Below are 15,580 nucleotides of genomic sequence, written 5' to 3' on the forward strand. Positions count from 1 at the left end.
AAGTTTAAATAAATAAATAAATCAGGATAAATAAAGTCTAAATAAATAAAGCAGGATAAATAAAGCCTAAATAAATAAATACAGCCTAAATAAATAAAGCCCAAATAAAGTCTAAATAAATAAATAAAGCAGGATAAATACAGCCTAAATAAATAAATAAAGCAGGATAAATAAAACCCAAATAAATAAAGCAGGATAAATAAATACTAAATAAATAAATAATCAGGATAAATAAAGCCTAAATAAATAAAGCAGGACAAATAAAGCCCAAATAAATAAATAAAGTTTAAATAAATAAATAATAAGGATAAATAAAGTCTAAATAAATAAATAAAGCCTAAATAAATAAAGCAGGATAAATACAGCCTAAATAAATAAATAAAGCAGGATAAATAAAGCCCAAATAAAGTCTAAATAAATAAATAATCAGGATAAATAAAGCCTAAATAAATAAAAGCAGGATAAATAAAGTCTAAATAAGGGTAAATAAGCCTGCCGGGCCTGCAGTGGGAGCTCCGCCCACAGCAAGAGGAGAGCAACCACCTGTCCCCTACACCAGGACAGGGAGGGATTTACTGCAGTACAGCATGCCACGTCCTGTTCTGGCACAGGCTAGGAAAACACAAGGGCGGGGGGGGGGGGGGGGGAGAGAAAGAGAGAGAGAGAGAGACAGAGAGAGAGAGAGAGAGAGAGAGAGAGAGAGACAGCAGTGTGTTACATAAGCAAAGCCCCGTCTGTGACCATGACTCCAGGCCAAGTGACGCACAGAGGGAGGGAGGGGGGGGAGAGAGAAAGAGAGAAGGGGGGAGAGAGGGAGGAATATTACTGCTTTGGGGAAAAGACACTGAAAGTATAAGAAGGAAATGGTGAGAGAAAAAATGGTGAGTAGGTGATAAGTGTGTGAAAGAGTAGAAGACTGAAAGAATGGAGTGACTGAGTGGGAGTGTATGAGTGAGTGAAGATGAATGAATGAATGAATGAATAAATAAATGTGTAGCAAAGAGTGAGAGAGTGATAGTTACAGAGCAAGATACTGAAAAGAGAGAGAGAGAGGGAGAAGGAACAGCAGAAATCATTTACATTTACTGAAACCTGAGTGAGAGATTCCCTCTGGGATTAATAAAGTGTTGTTTTATCTTATATAGCTCACAGTGGGTAGGAGGGCATGGGAACGGGGACAGAGGGACCAAGACAGTGAAAACGAGTGAAGACGAAGAGGAAGTTTATTTGAAGGTGATTGTGAGGGACCTGGCAGAGATGTGGATTTGTGAGCAGAACCCAGTATCAATACCCCTCACATTAGCATTCAGGAGCAGCTATCTGCCCAGAGCTCAAGGACAGAGAGAGGGAGAGAGAGAGAGACACACACACACACACACACACACACACACACACACAGAGGGAGAGAGACACACACACACACACAGAGAGAGAGAGAGAGAGAGAGAGAGCGAGCGAGCAGGAGAGACACACACAGAGAGAGCGAGAGAGACACACAGAGAGAGAGAGCGCGAGAGTGAGAGTATTTAAGAAATGTAAAATTCCTGCCAAAACAGCAGCAACCTCTCTGTGTGCACTGACTGAAGCAGACCATGAAAGTAACTTGATTTAACACAACACTTTAGAGCTACAGTGAAGAGTTGTGTGTGTGTTTTAAGATTTCCGTCGTGGTCGTCCCTCCCGCTGGGATCACAGAGGAATCCGTTTAGTTTGGGCCAAACCTGCACGGTTCAGTCTGCCTCAGGAGTCCACCAGTCCGAGACTGCTGGTCTTACTGGGGGAAGTGGAGGACCCAGTAACGCAGGACCACTGCTAGTAAACTCCACAGAGTCACATTAGAAAGCCTGAATCACACTAGTAAAAATGCCACTCCAGTTTGACTGCAAAACGAGTTCAGGCCCAGTCAGCAGCAACAGGTAATCTGAGTCAGTTTCCTTCTGGACTCTCACACCTGCCTTGAATAACACGTGAAATCCCAGTAAACCCCTAAGACAGGAACGTCGAAAACACTGGAAGGTTTATCCGACTTGTGCAAGAAAACTTATAGACAAAGTTTTTACTGATTTACTGAATAGTCGCTGTGTGACTCTTTGGTTTACATATCCTGCAGCCATCCTGTCTGACAGGAAGTGGGACACCTTTGGACGCTTTTTCATCCTTCTGACCCATTACAAACGTCTGGTTGAGGTTGCCGCTGCACAGTTGTGTGGTACACGGTGCTCGTTCTGTCTACACCACACAAACCGGATCAGTCCCACCCCAAACACGATAGGGACCTCAACACTCCTGTCGCTCTGGTGGTCACAGACAGTTGTCTGTGTATCTTCATAAGTGAAATGTTTCACACACACACGCGCACGCACACGCACACGCACACACACACACACACACACACACACACACACACACACGGGGTGGAGGGGGCATCACTTACCCAGCATTCTGAGAGCTGGTGACGGCAGGGTTGCCATGGGGACTACTGCCCAACTCTGGGGGGATTTCCGAGGCAGAAGCTATGGATGACTGGGAGGAGTCAGACTCATTACTACCTAGAGACGCCTCGTCAGCGCCTGAAGACACCGCTTCAGAGGATGGAGAGACTGGGGAAGAGAGAGTGAGGGAGGAGGGAGGGAGGGAGAGACAGAGAGAGAGATGGAGGGAGGGAGTGGGAGGAGAAACAGAAAGACAGATAGACAAACGGGCTAGCATGAGCGCTCACCCACCGGTTTGATCTGAAACAGAAACATGCATGAAGTATGACATCACATCTCCTTGAGATGGTTAGCTGTAGCGATTTAAACGTGCGCGAGTTTTCCCTGTTGCTTTCACCCATCACAGAACCACTCTAATCTCTGTAATCGCTCAGCCCCATCAGAAGAGCACTGTCCACCAGGGAGAGCAGCGCTCACACACACCACCTCCAGAGTGTCACGCTCATCACCGCAAGCCAGACAGGGTGTACGTGGACGCTAACAGCCTAAATCTAGTCACACTCAGAATAGAACAGAAGTGAGCATGTGTTGTCATTATACACCGGTAAAATGACCCTACACACGCCGTCTCTCCTACAGAGATTTACAATTTACAATCGACATGTTCATAAGTAAATATACAGATCTGTAAAGAGTTGAAGAGCTGAATGTTAATAACTGGTATTAAATAGATTTTTGTGTGTATTTCTGATTCTGGTATCTGTGGTAGCAATATCAAGGGTAAAAGTGGGCGTGTGCTTGTGCATGTGTGCATGCGCGCGCACGTGTGCGTGTGTGTATTTAGGGGGGTTTCGATGATGATGATGATGTTAGCCTTCGTCCTTAGTCTGGTGGCATAAACAGTGTCCAGGTTTGGAAGAGCCATTCCATCGATGTGCTTTGGTGTCTTCACCAGACAATGTAGATCTTTCTGCTGTCAGGAGACTTTCCATGGTGCCAGTAGAAATTCCTCCACTGTTTCAGGGTCTTTGTTGCTCTTTTCTGAGCTACAGAGCCACATCAGCTGTTTCCACAGACTCCTCCCAACATGTGGAAGGGGAGGTGAGCTATCTCCTCTGACTTAGGTGTGTGAGAACCTGCTTGTTGTCTCTACAGCACACGTCCAGATGTTCTACACAGTGTCTGGAATCAACCAAACTAATGCGTTGTTGTCAGTGAACGTGAGTATGGGGTTGGAGGTGTGGGTAGTGTGCCGTCATACGTGAAGTGTGTGAAGGGCGTATGGGGCTCCGCACTCAGCCCCGAGTTAACCACGAGGGTGGAGGAGGTGTAGCATTAACCTGCTGTGTCCAGACTGAGGAAGTTCATGACCCATCAGTACATAGAAAAGCCCAGGTTCTGCAGTCCTGACAAGTTTGTGGGGGATGATTGTGTTAAATGCAGAGCCGAAGTCCACAGACAGCGTATCCACATCTCCGATGGTGTTCCGGCATCGCTGACAGCGTTGACCTATGACTTCTATTATAATTTTCGCCATGACACTTTGTGTACATCCTACCTTTTACTACTCCAATACCCGTTGAACTGGGACAATGAATCAATCCGTCCTGCACATCAATTGCAGCCTGTCCACAGCCTACAAAGCTCAATTCTTCCTGATCCACAGGACTCCACCAGTGCTGTGTTTCAGCTGCGACAGTGCGGACGAACAGGCAAAACATATCAACACAGAAGCCATTTCCACTTTACGCAAGTTAGCGTGCACCAAACTCAAGTGTGTCAGGAACGTGCGGAGTGCTCCTGTGAGGAGCAGCATGACATCCTGAAAGAGCCGCGTGACATCAGCAATTCAGGCACTCAGGCTGGTGGTCACGTTAATGACGAGAGACGTCACTGGTCTCCAAATCCTTCTTACCCACCAACCCAGAGATAAGGACATTCCCACAGATACAGAGCATTTAAGACCAGAACCCACAGCACCCTGCAGAGTTCACTCTAAACTGTTCTGGATGTCGTGTGAAGACAAACCTGCCCCTCACCCCAACGGTCTCTAATCCCAGACAATGCTGGATGTGCTCATGCTACTTGGAGTTGATATCAGCAGGTCGGCCAAACGTGACGACGCACAGATGACAAAGGCGTTAGTCAAGTTGGGAAGACAGAACACAAATAGGGTCTTTGTCTAACAGTCCAGCACTTCTGGAAATATTTAATAGTGTTTTGCAACATTTGGTACCTCTTGTGCATTTACATTTGCAATGTGGAAGTTGTTTTGTGTAACAGATGTTGTTGCCAGGATTAATCTGGATGTTTTAAGAAAAAGGGAACAGGGTGGTCACTGACCCACGCACCCTCACACCACTGTTTCAGGAGCTTGTACTCTCCTTCATTGGTGCAATCGTATTGGTATGTTTTAAAAGTGCACCGTTGCAGACTGTATCCTGTCTCTACACGTCACTCTCTACCCCAGTCATCACTGGTCAGCCTCTGAACTCAGAAACACTACTGACAGGATATTTCTAGACTCTTCTCAGCCCAGCAGACACTGACGTGGTAGTGGTGGTGGAATTGGTGAGGATGAAGAGGAACAGGAGTTTGGCCTGAGTTACATTTCAGTGTCACTCCGGCGTTGAGAGTGTTCAGCCACCCCAAAACACCCAAGCAACAGTCATCCTGTAGAAAACGGCCGTCTTGCTGGAACAGACCCTTCATCAAGTCTCATACTGCTGTACCGGTCAAGATCTCCCTTCAGCCATATTAATCTATGATGTTTTCAACTACATCTGCACATTTCTGGAAAAAATAGTTCTGAAATAAATATTAGAGAGAAGCAGACAGAAATGACTACAAGATGCATTTGAGAACTACACTGACAGTGCAATTTGTCAATGGAGTTTTGTGAATGAAGTAGACATTAAAAGCTGGTTGTTTTGTTTAAATCTTGGCCATATCCTTTCAAACTGTACTACAGCAGTACTTTAACTAACTAACTACATTAGACAAATCAATTATGAACCACTATGTTCTTATATGTACGCCAAACGTTTTGCATTTCTGCAAACCTTCTTTTCGATGTGTTATACAGCCACAGGAGCGTCACGCTCAGGAGTATAGCATGCAATTTCACAAAATGCTAAAGGATATTCCATGTTGGTGTGTCTGTCAGCATTACTAGTGTTCATTTTATTTGATCTGGTAGGCCTATATTTGCTCATCCTGAAATAGTATACAACTAGCTAGCTAGCATGCCTAGCATGTTACCCAAGATGCTAACATTAGTCACCCTTCTGATATCTGCTGTCGGACTTGCAGGTTCCTTCCACACACACCCACACACACCCACACCCACCCCATTTCTGCACTTTCCCTTGTTCTAAGAACTTCATGGGATTTCCACGTTACAGTTGCCAACGTGGGACTAGACAGTGGCCGTTGCAGGGACGGTCTTAGCAAGGGTGAACGCACCACAGATGAGGCGTGAACGCAGCCTGTAGGATGACTGTAATAACATGGCTGTGGGGACTACAATCATAAACTGAAGCTGTGATGTGCATTAACCCCCAGACCCCTGCTGAGGTGAAGGCGCTAGCAGACATGCACCCTTCACCCCCCACCCCAACACAATACACCCTTCACCCCCAACCCCAATACTAACACACCATTCAATCCCCCAACACCAACACATCATTCAACCCCCCCAACACTAACACACCATTCACCCTGGAGCGTGTTGAGATGTTGGTCTGGGAGGATGGAGCCTTCTGCATGTCCTCCATGAACAGTATCTGCAAACTGTGTGATGCTAGTGACAGACACATGCCCCAGTCTCTCACACAGCTTCACAGCCGCGCTCTTTACACGAACGCGTGTGTGAAATGCTGCAGCTCGCACACACCTTCGCCCAAAGAGAAGATTTAAAAAACCTGGCAGGTGCTGCGATTTTCCACACTGAAATATTTATGATCTCAGGACCCTGCCTGTATATACCTGCTCTTTGGCACTAGTACGTGTGGTGCCACGACCCTGCTAGAGCAGTTCTGCCCTCAGTTTGTTATAAACAACAACTCAGATGAAAAAACAGTGCAAGCATGCGGTTGCCATCACCACTGGGGTGCTGAGGTCACTCTGGAAGCAGCTCTGGATAAGTTCAGAGTTCAAACAGATCAACCAGCATGTTTTGTGTGGTATGAGGGACTAATCTGTGCCCTTATTCACCATTTACACACAGTTTACGCCCTGGTCTCACACGGGGTTTGGGGTCATATCACGTCAAGGATCCGTCTTCATTCTGAGGGCTACCACAGGGATGTCAACTACGCAGGACACATCAGAACACAGCACCTGCAGCCTCTGACTAGGAGAAAGGTTGGGGATCCTCGGGGTAGAGGCAACCCAGCTGCCAATTAGGTTTGTATACCGTACAACTACACACCACTGGAGTGGCCATCTGGAGCAGACCTCGGGGTTAGAGCACGGCCAACCACACACCTTGCGCAGCCCCCTACCTGTGTGGATGTCCAGTACTTGGGGGTTGTAGACAGCGAGTGGACGACACGTTCGGCTTTGCTTCTTGGACTGGCGGGTGTGAGCGGAGAAGGGAGTCAGCACCGAAAGACTCGGAGCGTCTCCAAATATCTGGAGGAAAAGAAGTCAGAGAGAAAATGTGGTTTAGACCGTGTGTGTGTGTGTGTGTGTGTGTGTGTGTGTGTGTGTGTGTGTGTGTTGGGGGGGGGGGGTAAAGAGCAAAGATGTGCAGAACATTGTGTAGATGTGTGTAGAAGTGTGTAAGACTGAACAACCATACCAAACAGATGAGTGTTTCAGACTTGCTACTCTGAATGTTTGAGGCAACAAGCACATTACAGCCATAGTAATAACGTAGAAAGGCGGTGAGGAGGCAGGGAGGCACAGAGGCACAGAGGCAGATCCGCCTTGCTGCACAGAGGCACTCTGGGTCATGGGGAGAGGATCAGTGTTTACTTCAGACACAAAAGTTGAAAAGACCCAAGTGGAGAATCTTCAGCAGGGAGGAGAGAGTCTGACCACAGCGGGAGTCACGGCCTGCAAGCTCATCCGCCTCCTCCCACGCACGCACACACGCCAACACGTGCCCTCTCACACCCAAACACGCCCTCTCACACCGACACAGCCTCTCCTAACTCCATGTCCTACTCTAGTCATTTTCTGCCCCTGCACTCCTCCCTCTCATTCCTGTTTCTTCCCCATTTGCCCTCTCACTCTGTCTCTTCTTCATCTGCCTCCCCCTTTCCTTACCCTCACACACACACATACACACACACACACACAGCTCTGCTCCTCTCTCCTCCCCCCCACACACAGAGCTCTGCTCCTCTCTCTCCCCCTCCCCCCTCCCACACCCACACACAGAGCTCTGCTCCTCTCCCTCCCCCTCCCCCTCACACACACACACACAGCTCTGCTCCTCTCTCCTCCCCCCCACACACAGAGCTCTGCTCCTCTCTCTCCCCCTCCCCCCTCCCACACCCACACACAGAGCTCTGCTCCTCTCTCTCCCCCTCCCCCTCCCACACACACATACACACACAGCTCTGCTCCTCTCTCTCCCCCTCCCCCCCCACACACACAGAGCTCTGCTCCTCTCTCTCCCCCTCCCCCCCCACACACACACAGAGCTCTGCTCCTCTCTCTCCCCCTCCCCCCTCACACACACACACAGCTCTGCTCCTCTCTCTCCCCCTCCCCCCTCCCACACACACATACACACACAGCTCTGCTCCTCTCTCCTCCCCCCCACACACAGAGCTCTGCTCCTCTCTCTCCCCCTCCCCCCTCCCACACACACATACACACACAGCTCTGCTCCTCTCTCTCCCCCTCCCCCCCCACACACACAGAGCTCTGCTCCTCTCTCCCCCTCCCCCCCACACACACACAGAGCTCTGCTCCTCTCTCTCCCCCTCCCCCCCACACACACACAGAGCTCTGCTCCTCTCTCTCCCCCTCCCCCCTCCCACACACACACACACACACACACACAGCTCTGCTCCTCTCTCTCCCCCTCCTCCCTCCCACACACACACACACAGAGCTCTGCTCCTCTCTCTCCCCCTCCCCCCTCCCACACACACACACACACACACACAGCTCTGCTCCTCTCTCTCCCCCTCCTCCCTCCCACACACACACACACAGAGCTCTGCTCCTCTCTCTCCCCCTCCCCCCTCCCCCCTCCCACACCCACACACAGAGCTCTGCTCCTCTCTCTCCCCCTCCCCCTCCCACACACACATACACACACAGCTCTGCTCCTCTCTCTCCCCCTCCCCCCCCACACACACAGAGCTCTGCTCCTCTCTCCCCCTCCCCCCCCACACACACACAGAGCTCTGCTCCTCTCTCTCCCCCTCCCCCCTCACACACACACACAGCTCTGCTCCTCTCTCTCCCCCTCCCCCCTCCCACACACACATACACACACACACAGCTCTGCTCCTCTCTCCTCCCCCCCACACACAGAGCTCTGCTCCTCTCTCTCCCCCTCCCACACCCACACACAGAGCTCTGCTCCTCTCTCTCCCCCTCCCCCTCCCACACACACATACACACACAGCTCTGCTCCTCTCTCCCCCTCCCCCCCCACACACACAGAGCTCTGCTCCTCTCTCTCCCCCTCCCCCCCCACACACACAGAGCTCTGCTCCTCTCTCCCCCTCCCCCCCACACACACACACAGAGCTCTGCTCCTCTCTCTCCCCCTCCCCCCCCACACACACAGAGCTCTGCTCCTCTCTCTCCCCCTCCCCCCTCCCACACACACACACACACACAGCTCTGCTCCTCTCTCTCCCCCTCCTCCCTCCCACACACACACACACACAGCTCTGCTCCTCTCTCTCCCCCTCCTCCCTCCCACACACACACACACAGAGCTCTGCTCCTCTCTCTCCCCCTCCCCCCTCCCACACCCACACACAGAGCTCTGCTCCTCTCTCTCCCCCTCCCCCTCCCACACACACATACACACACAGCTCTGCTCCTCTCTCTCCCCCTCCCCCCCCACACACACAGAGCTCTGCTCCTCTCTCCCCCTCCCCCCCACACACACACAGAGTTCTGCTCCTCTCTCTCCCCCTCCCCCCTCCCACACACACACACACACACACACACAGCTCTGCTCCTCTCTCTCCCCCTCCTCCCTCCCACACACACACACACAGAGCTCTGCTCCTCTCTCTCCCCCTCCCCCCTCCCACACACACACACACACACACACACACACAGCTCTGCTCCTCTCTCTCCCCCTCCTCCCTCCCACACACACACACACAGAGCTCTGCTCCTCTCTCTCCCCCTCCCCCCTCCCACACACACATACACACACAGCTCTGCTCCTCTCTCTCCCCCTCCCCCCTCCCACACACACATACACACACAGCTCTGCTCCTCTCTCTCCCCCTCCCCCCTCCCACACACACATACACACACAGCTCTGCCCCTCTCTCCCCCCCCACACACACAGAGCTCTGCTCCTCTCTCTCCCCCTCCCCCACACACACACAGCTCTGCTCCTCTCTCTCCCCCTCCTCCCTCCCACACACACACACACACACAGAGCTCTGCTCCTCTCTCTCCCCCTCCCCCCTCACACACACACACAGCTCTGCTCCTCTCTCTCCCCCTCCCCCCTCCCACACACACATACACACACAGCTCTGCTCCTCTCTCCCCCCTCCCACACACACACAGAGCTCTGCTCCTCTCTCTCCCCCTCCCCCCTCCCACACACACACAGAGCTCTGCTCCTCTCTCTCCCCCTCCCACACACACACACACACACACACACAGAGCTCTGCTCCTCTCTCTCTCTGCTTTTCCACAGATGGAGCTGAATGCTAAGCGCTGTCTGCTGTGGGCAGTGTGTGGAGAGGGTTCATATCTCCTCTCTACCCTGAATCTCAACAGCTGGCTTGTGCCGAAAAAAGCGAAAGAAAAAGATAAAGTCGAAGGTCACAATCGCACAATGATTTAATGTTCTTAGATTTGGATGCACAGTAAACATTTACTGCATGTTACTGTGTGTGTCCTGCTCTCCGACACACACACGCACACACTCACGTCCTGCTCTCCGACACGCGCGCGCGCACACACACACACACACACACACGTCCTGCTCTCTGACACACACACACACGTCCTGCTCTCCGACATGCACGCGCACACACACACACACACGTCCTGCTCTCTGACACACACACACACACGTCCTGCTCTCCGACATGCACACGCGCACACACACACTTACACACACGTCCTGCTCTCCGACATGCACACACACACACACAAACGTCCTGCTCTCCGACATGCACACGCACACACACAAACGTCCTGCTCTCCGACACACACACACACACACACGTCCTGCTCTCCGACATGCACACGCGCACACACACACACACGTCCTGCTCTCCGACATGCACACGCGCACACACACACTTACACACGTCCTGCTCTCCGACATGCACACGCGCACACACACACTTACACACATGTCCTGCTCTCCGACACACACACACACACACGCACACGCACACGCACACGCACACGCACACACACTTACACACTTACACACACGTCCTGCTCTCTGACACACACACATTTACATGCACACACGCAGTCTCAAACACGCACGCACTCTCACGCACATACACCTGTTTACTATCTTACTTCCAGCTGAACTCTAAAACTCAAAAGGATGGAAAAAAGATTAATTCATAGATTAATTTATAGATGTCTGTCTCTGCGCTGAAAAAAGGGGGGAAAATATGGGTCACTCGGTTCAAAGCGCGCAAAACAAACAGACTCAAGAGCTGTTTTAACCTCCGCATGCTTGTAGCTTACTGCATTACGTAATAAGATAACGCTATTACCATTTTATATGCCAGACAAAACAACTCAAAGATTCTGAATTACTCAACCTCTCTCATCTGGGCTTGTAAATTAATCTCACGCAAGGGTGGAACATTGCAGAGGAGCCTCATAAGGTAAAGCACCAAAACCATGAACATTCAGGGCTCCCCCTAGTGGCTGGCCAGAGCACCACGGGCTGGAGCGTCTCTGTGGGAGGCTCAGTGCTCTGTGTTTGATGTTAGTTCACAGTAACTTGAAATATAACAAAATAATCTAAGTTTCCTTTTCTCTTGTTCTTCATCCATTTTCCACACATCTACTATAAACAGGGTTCCCACTCTAAGCCAAATGTCAAATTCCGACTCTTCCCTGACCATCACAGACTACAAAGCTAAATTCCATGTACAGAAACACAGGCTGCCTCTGTTAATTGCATAAAAATCAAGTAACCATAGCAACTACTCACATAACAGGAAACGTGGGAAAATGTATTTCGATAAATGTAAAATGTAAAGATGCAACAACCAAATTTCTGTGATATTTAAAGACTCGACCAAAACATTTCCCAACTTTCTATGTCTGGAACAGACTTTTTAACATTCCGTAATATTCCAGAAATTCCTTGACCAGTGGGAAGCCAGTATAAACGGATAAAACGCTGATGTAATACAACACACAATAATTACTACAGCTCCTAAAAATGAGAGAGAGAGAGAGAGAGAGAGAGAGAGGAGGGGGGGATATTGGCACCTTTTCATGGTGTTCAATCAGAATCTCCACCACAATGTTCTGGAACTTCAGGTCCATGATAGCAGCCACCGTCTCTTCCTGTGGGCGCATGAGCGTGGGTCCGAACACCACGCCCAGGTTAGCTACCGTCATAAGGTTCTGTTTACTATGGGAGGCCACACTGCACACGCACACACAAGCACGCACGCACACACGTGCACACACAGAAAGAGAGTGATTTTTCAAGCACACTGGAAATCAATAGACAGTTGCTCAATGTGATTGATCTGAAGGAGAACTACTCAGGATATTGTGACTGACGAAGTTGTGTGTGTGTGTGTGTGTGTGTGTGTGTGTGTGTGTGTGTGTGATATAAGGCAAACAATGGTGCCCCAGTCCCAATCCAACCCAGGGATGCTGGGGTAGTTCTGAACTCTGCCCAACCCTCAATATATTCCAGATGTATCTCAAAATATATACAACATGCACTGCACAGTACTCGTTCATAAAGTTAGGTACTTTTGTCTCAATATTTCATTAATATTTAATTTAATAATATTTAATTATTATTTATAATAGCAGAGCTACTGCTGCAAATCTAAATTCTTAAATTTCAAATTTGGGTTTTTTAAAGGTGAAAAGGATTCTTAGGCCTGTAGATTTACTGGTCAATCCACTGGGTCTGATAAAACAGAGAGGAGACGATAAAGTCAGGACGTGTTTTAGGTTGACATCTGGGTGAAGACCCAGTTTTTTACCACAGCAGGTTGAGTTTGCGAACTAAATGTACATATAATGTAACATTTTTAAATTGGTTAAGGTTACCACTGTCAGTCCGAGGTTCCTCAGGACGGTGCAGCTCTGTGGAAGTCTGGTGGAGACAGCCAGCTCCGCTCCCGGAGAGCCCCCAGGCAGAGGGGAGGTCTGAGGTACGTGGGGGAGGAGGGAGAGCTCTCGAGCGTGGGGGGCACCCCCAAGGCATGTGGGGTGGGGGTGTCATACCAAACACATTCACTTCCCTCAGGGCTTTCAGAGACTGAACAACTTCTGAATATTATACCCAGTTGTGTTCTGTTAGGGTTGCAGCCAGTCCAGCACCACAATGCCCCATTTCTGGTCTGAGTTATTTTTGCGTAGGGAAACAGTCCAGTGCTGCTGAGCAGGAGACCGCTCCCGAGTTCCTGCACAGAGCGAGCATGCGCACATGCGCCTGGGTTCTCTCTGCTGGACCAGAGTTTGGAGCGCAACAAACACGTTAAAAAACAAAGAAAGAAAAGCAAGAACTACCAATCAGAGTCTGCTCCACTTCAGTGAACCCATAAGCCCCCTTCTCATATAAACTGGGCGTGTTTATGTGCGTTATGGATCTAATGGTGATGTCTGAGACAGGTTTGTGTAAGCACACAGTCTAGCACTCTGCCATCTGGTTGTAACGTCCCAAGTTGTGATTCAGCCGCACGAGAGCAAAACAAGCAGGGACTCTTTTCAACAGATCTTAAACCAGCTTCACACAGCAGGAGACTGAACGTGTGGATCTTTCTCTTAAACTGGAACCCTGAACTGACGAGAGGGGGGGGTCGAGGATAACGTGCACCCACTGAGATTAAGCGCTATCGCCAATTTGTTCACTTTTAGGTGACACAAATATCAGGACGCAGAGAAAAGCCTTGTAATGTTAGCTGACATTGTTTGGAAATATCTTATTCTGTCTGATCGCTTGAATGGAGCCGTTACACAACAGTAATTACATTTGGGTGTGGGTGTGTGTGAGAGAGTGTGGTATAATCCATGAATTAAAAAGTTCTGTTTAATATAGAGATGAGTGTGTGTGGTGTGCGTGTGTGTCTGCGCACGCATGTGCAGCTAGAGAACCGGGTTTCCACTTCGCTCCGCCCACAGCTGTCCACTTGTGTGCCGTTGCCTTGGTGACAAAGGGAGGACTACAGACAGCCAGAGGTCCTTCTGCTGTCTGGTGGACTGAGTCAAGGATGCATGTAAGTGTTCGTGTGTGTGTGTGTGTGTGTGTTCGTGTGTAAGGAGAGAAAATGGAGAATGTAATGGAAATTCAATAAGAGAGAAGAGGGTGTGTGTGTGTGTGGGGGGGTGAGGCAGTTGTGTGAGGGTGTGTGTGTGGGGAGGGTTATGAAGAGGGTGTGTGTGGGGGTGTGAGGATATCTGCAAATTCCTCTATTTAATGAACATAACCCTTGAGCTTATTTAATACAGCCTCGCCTTGAAGCAAGAGAAGAAAAAAGAAAAGAACACTGAACAGGGAAAAAAGAGTAGAGAGAGTAAAGGATGAAAAAGGAGAAGCAGAGAACCAAGAGAGGAGGAGAGAAGGATCAGCAGAGCTCCACTCACTTGGCCAGGTGTTGAGTGACCAGACTCAGCACATGTCTGTTACTCTCAGGCAGTTTGTGCACTAGACAGTGGATGGCCTGGGCCCGGGCTTCTGGGCTCCTGCTCTCTGTTACCGCACGGACCACGCACGGACACACGCACGGACATGCATGCACACATCAGAGGGAAAAATGCTTCATAAATGCATGTCAGTGTTTGTAAATGTTGAATATTACAAATGCACCAATCACACACACACACACACGTGCGCATCTAGAACACCAGCTCACCACCACTTAGCTCACACTGATCTAACCTCACCCTAACAACCATGTTACCCACCCCGGACATCACACAAGCACGGGGCTTTTCCGGGGAGTGGGAGGGTGTGTGGGGTTCTATGGAGCTATGTGGCTGTGAACCACCGTGAAACAGCTACCCACAGTGCCAGATAATAATAATAATAATAATAATAATAATAACAACAATGATAACATTATTATTATTAATCATGTTACTCCCTCCTAAGGGATTTTTTAAAATCATTTTTTTCTTTTGATATTGGTGATGTCTAAACATGACTTCTTTTTTAACAAACCTTCTCACCCAATGAGTGAAGGTGTCTGACAGACTCTGCATACATTTACATGCTGCTGCTCGAGTAAACCAACACACACTTACTTGCAGGCGCAATGAACTCCTTGTACAAGGCGTACGTCATTAGAGGCTCAGGAAGACTCCTAAAGACACAGAGAGAAAGCGTTGGCATATGGCCCACATGCGCACAGTCACGCGCACACACGCGCGCACACACGCGCGCACAGTCACGCGCGCACACACACGCGCACACACACGCGCACACACACGCGCACACACACGCACACACACACGCACACACACACGCACACACACACGCACACACACACGCACACACACACGCACACGCCTATGATTAAATGTGGGCACTGCAGTGGTACACAATGATAACCAAGTTCATCTCTGACAGCCAGTCCAGCACCATCATCTCCAGTCCCAAACAGTCCTAACCCCTAGTCTTAAACCCTAGACCCAAACAGTCCTAACACCTAGTCTTAAACCCTAGACCCAAACAGTCCTAACCCCTAGTCTTAAACCCTAGACCCAAAACAGTCCTAACCCCTAGTCTTAAACCCTAGACCCAAAACAGTCCT

General features: G+C 49.7%; 1 protein-coding gene across 4 annotated transcripts in view; it reads right to left on the reverse strand.

Moving 5' to 3' along the window:
- Positions 1-15,580, reverse strand: part of arhgap10 (Rho GTPase activating protein 10) — a 64,709-nt gene that overhangs the window by 6,776 nt on the left and 42,353 nt on the right. For all 4 annotated transcript variants that reach the window (XM_035531716.2, XM_035531715.2, XM_081724912.1 and 1 more), the window contains exons 16-20: positions 15,072-15,130; positions 14,412-14,517; positions 12,072-12,231; positions 6,938-7,067; positions 2,435-2,600 (exon numbers count right to left, since the gene is read on the reverse strand). In XM_035531716.2, the coding sequence (XP_035387609.1) occupies positions 2,435-2,600; positions 6,938-7,067; positions 12,072-12,231; positions 14,412-14,517; positions 15,072-15,130 (621 nt within the window). The remainder of the gene's footprint in view (positions 1-2,434; positions 2,601-6,937; positions 7,068-12,071; positions 12,232-14,411; positions 14,518-15,071; positions 15,131-15,580) is intronic.

Source organism: Electrophorus electricus, chromosome 12, assembly GCF_041902795.1.
Source record: "Electrophorus electricus isolate QZ-2024a chromosome 12, ASM4190279v1, whole genome shotgun sequence".
NCBI lineage: Eukaryota > Metazoa > Chordata > Actinopteri > Gymnotiformes > Gymnotidae > Electrophorus > Electrophorus electricus.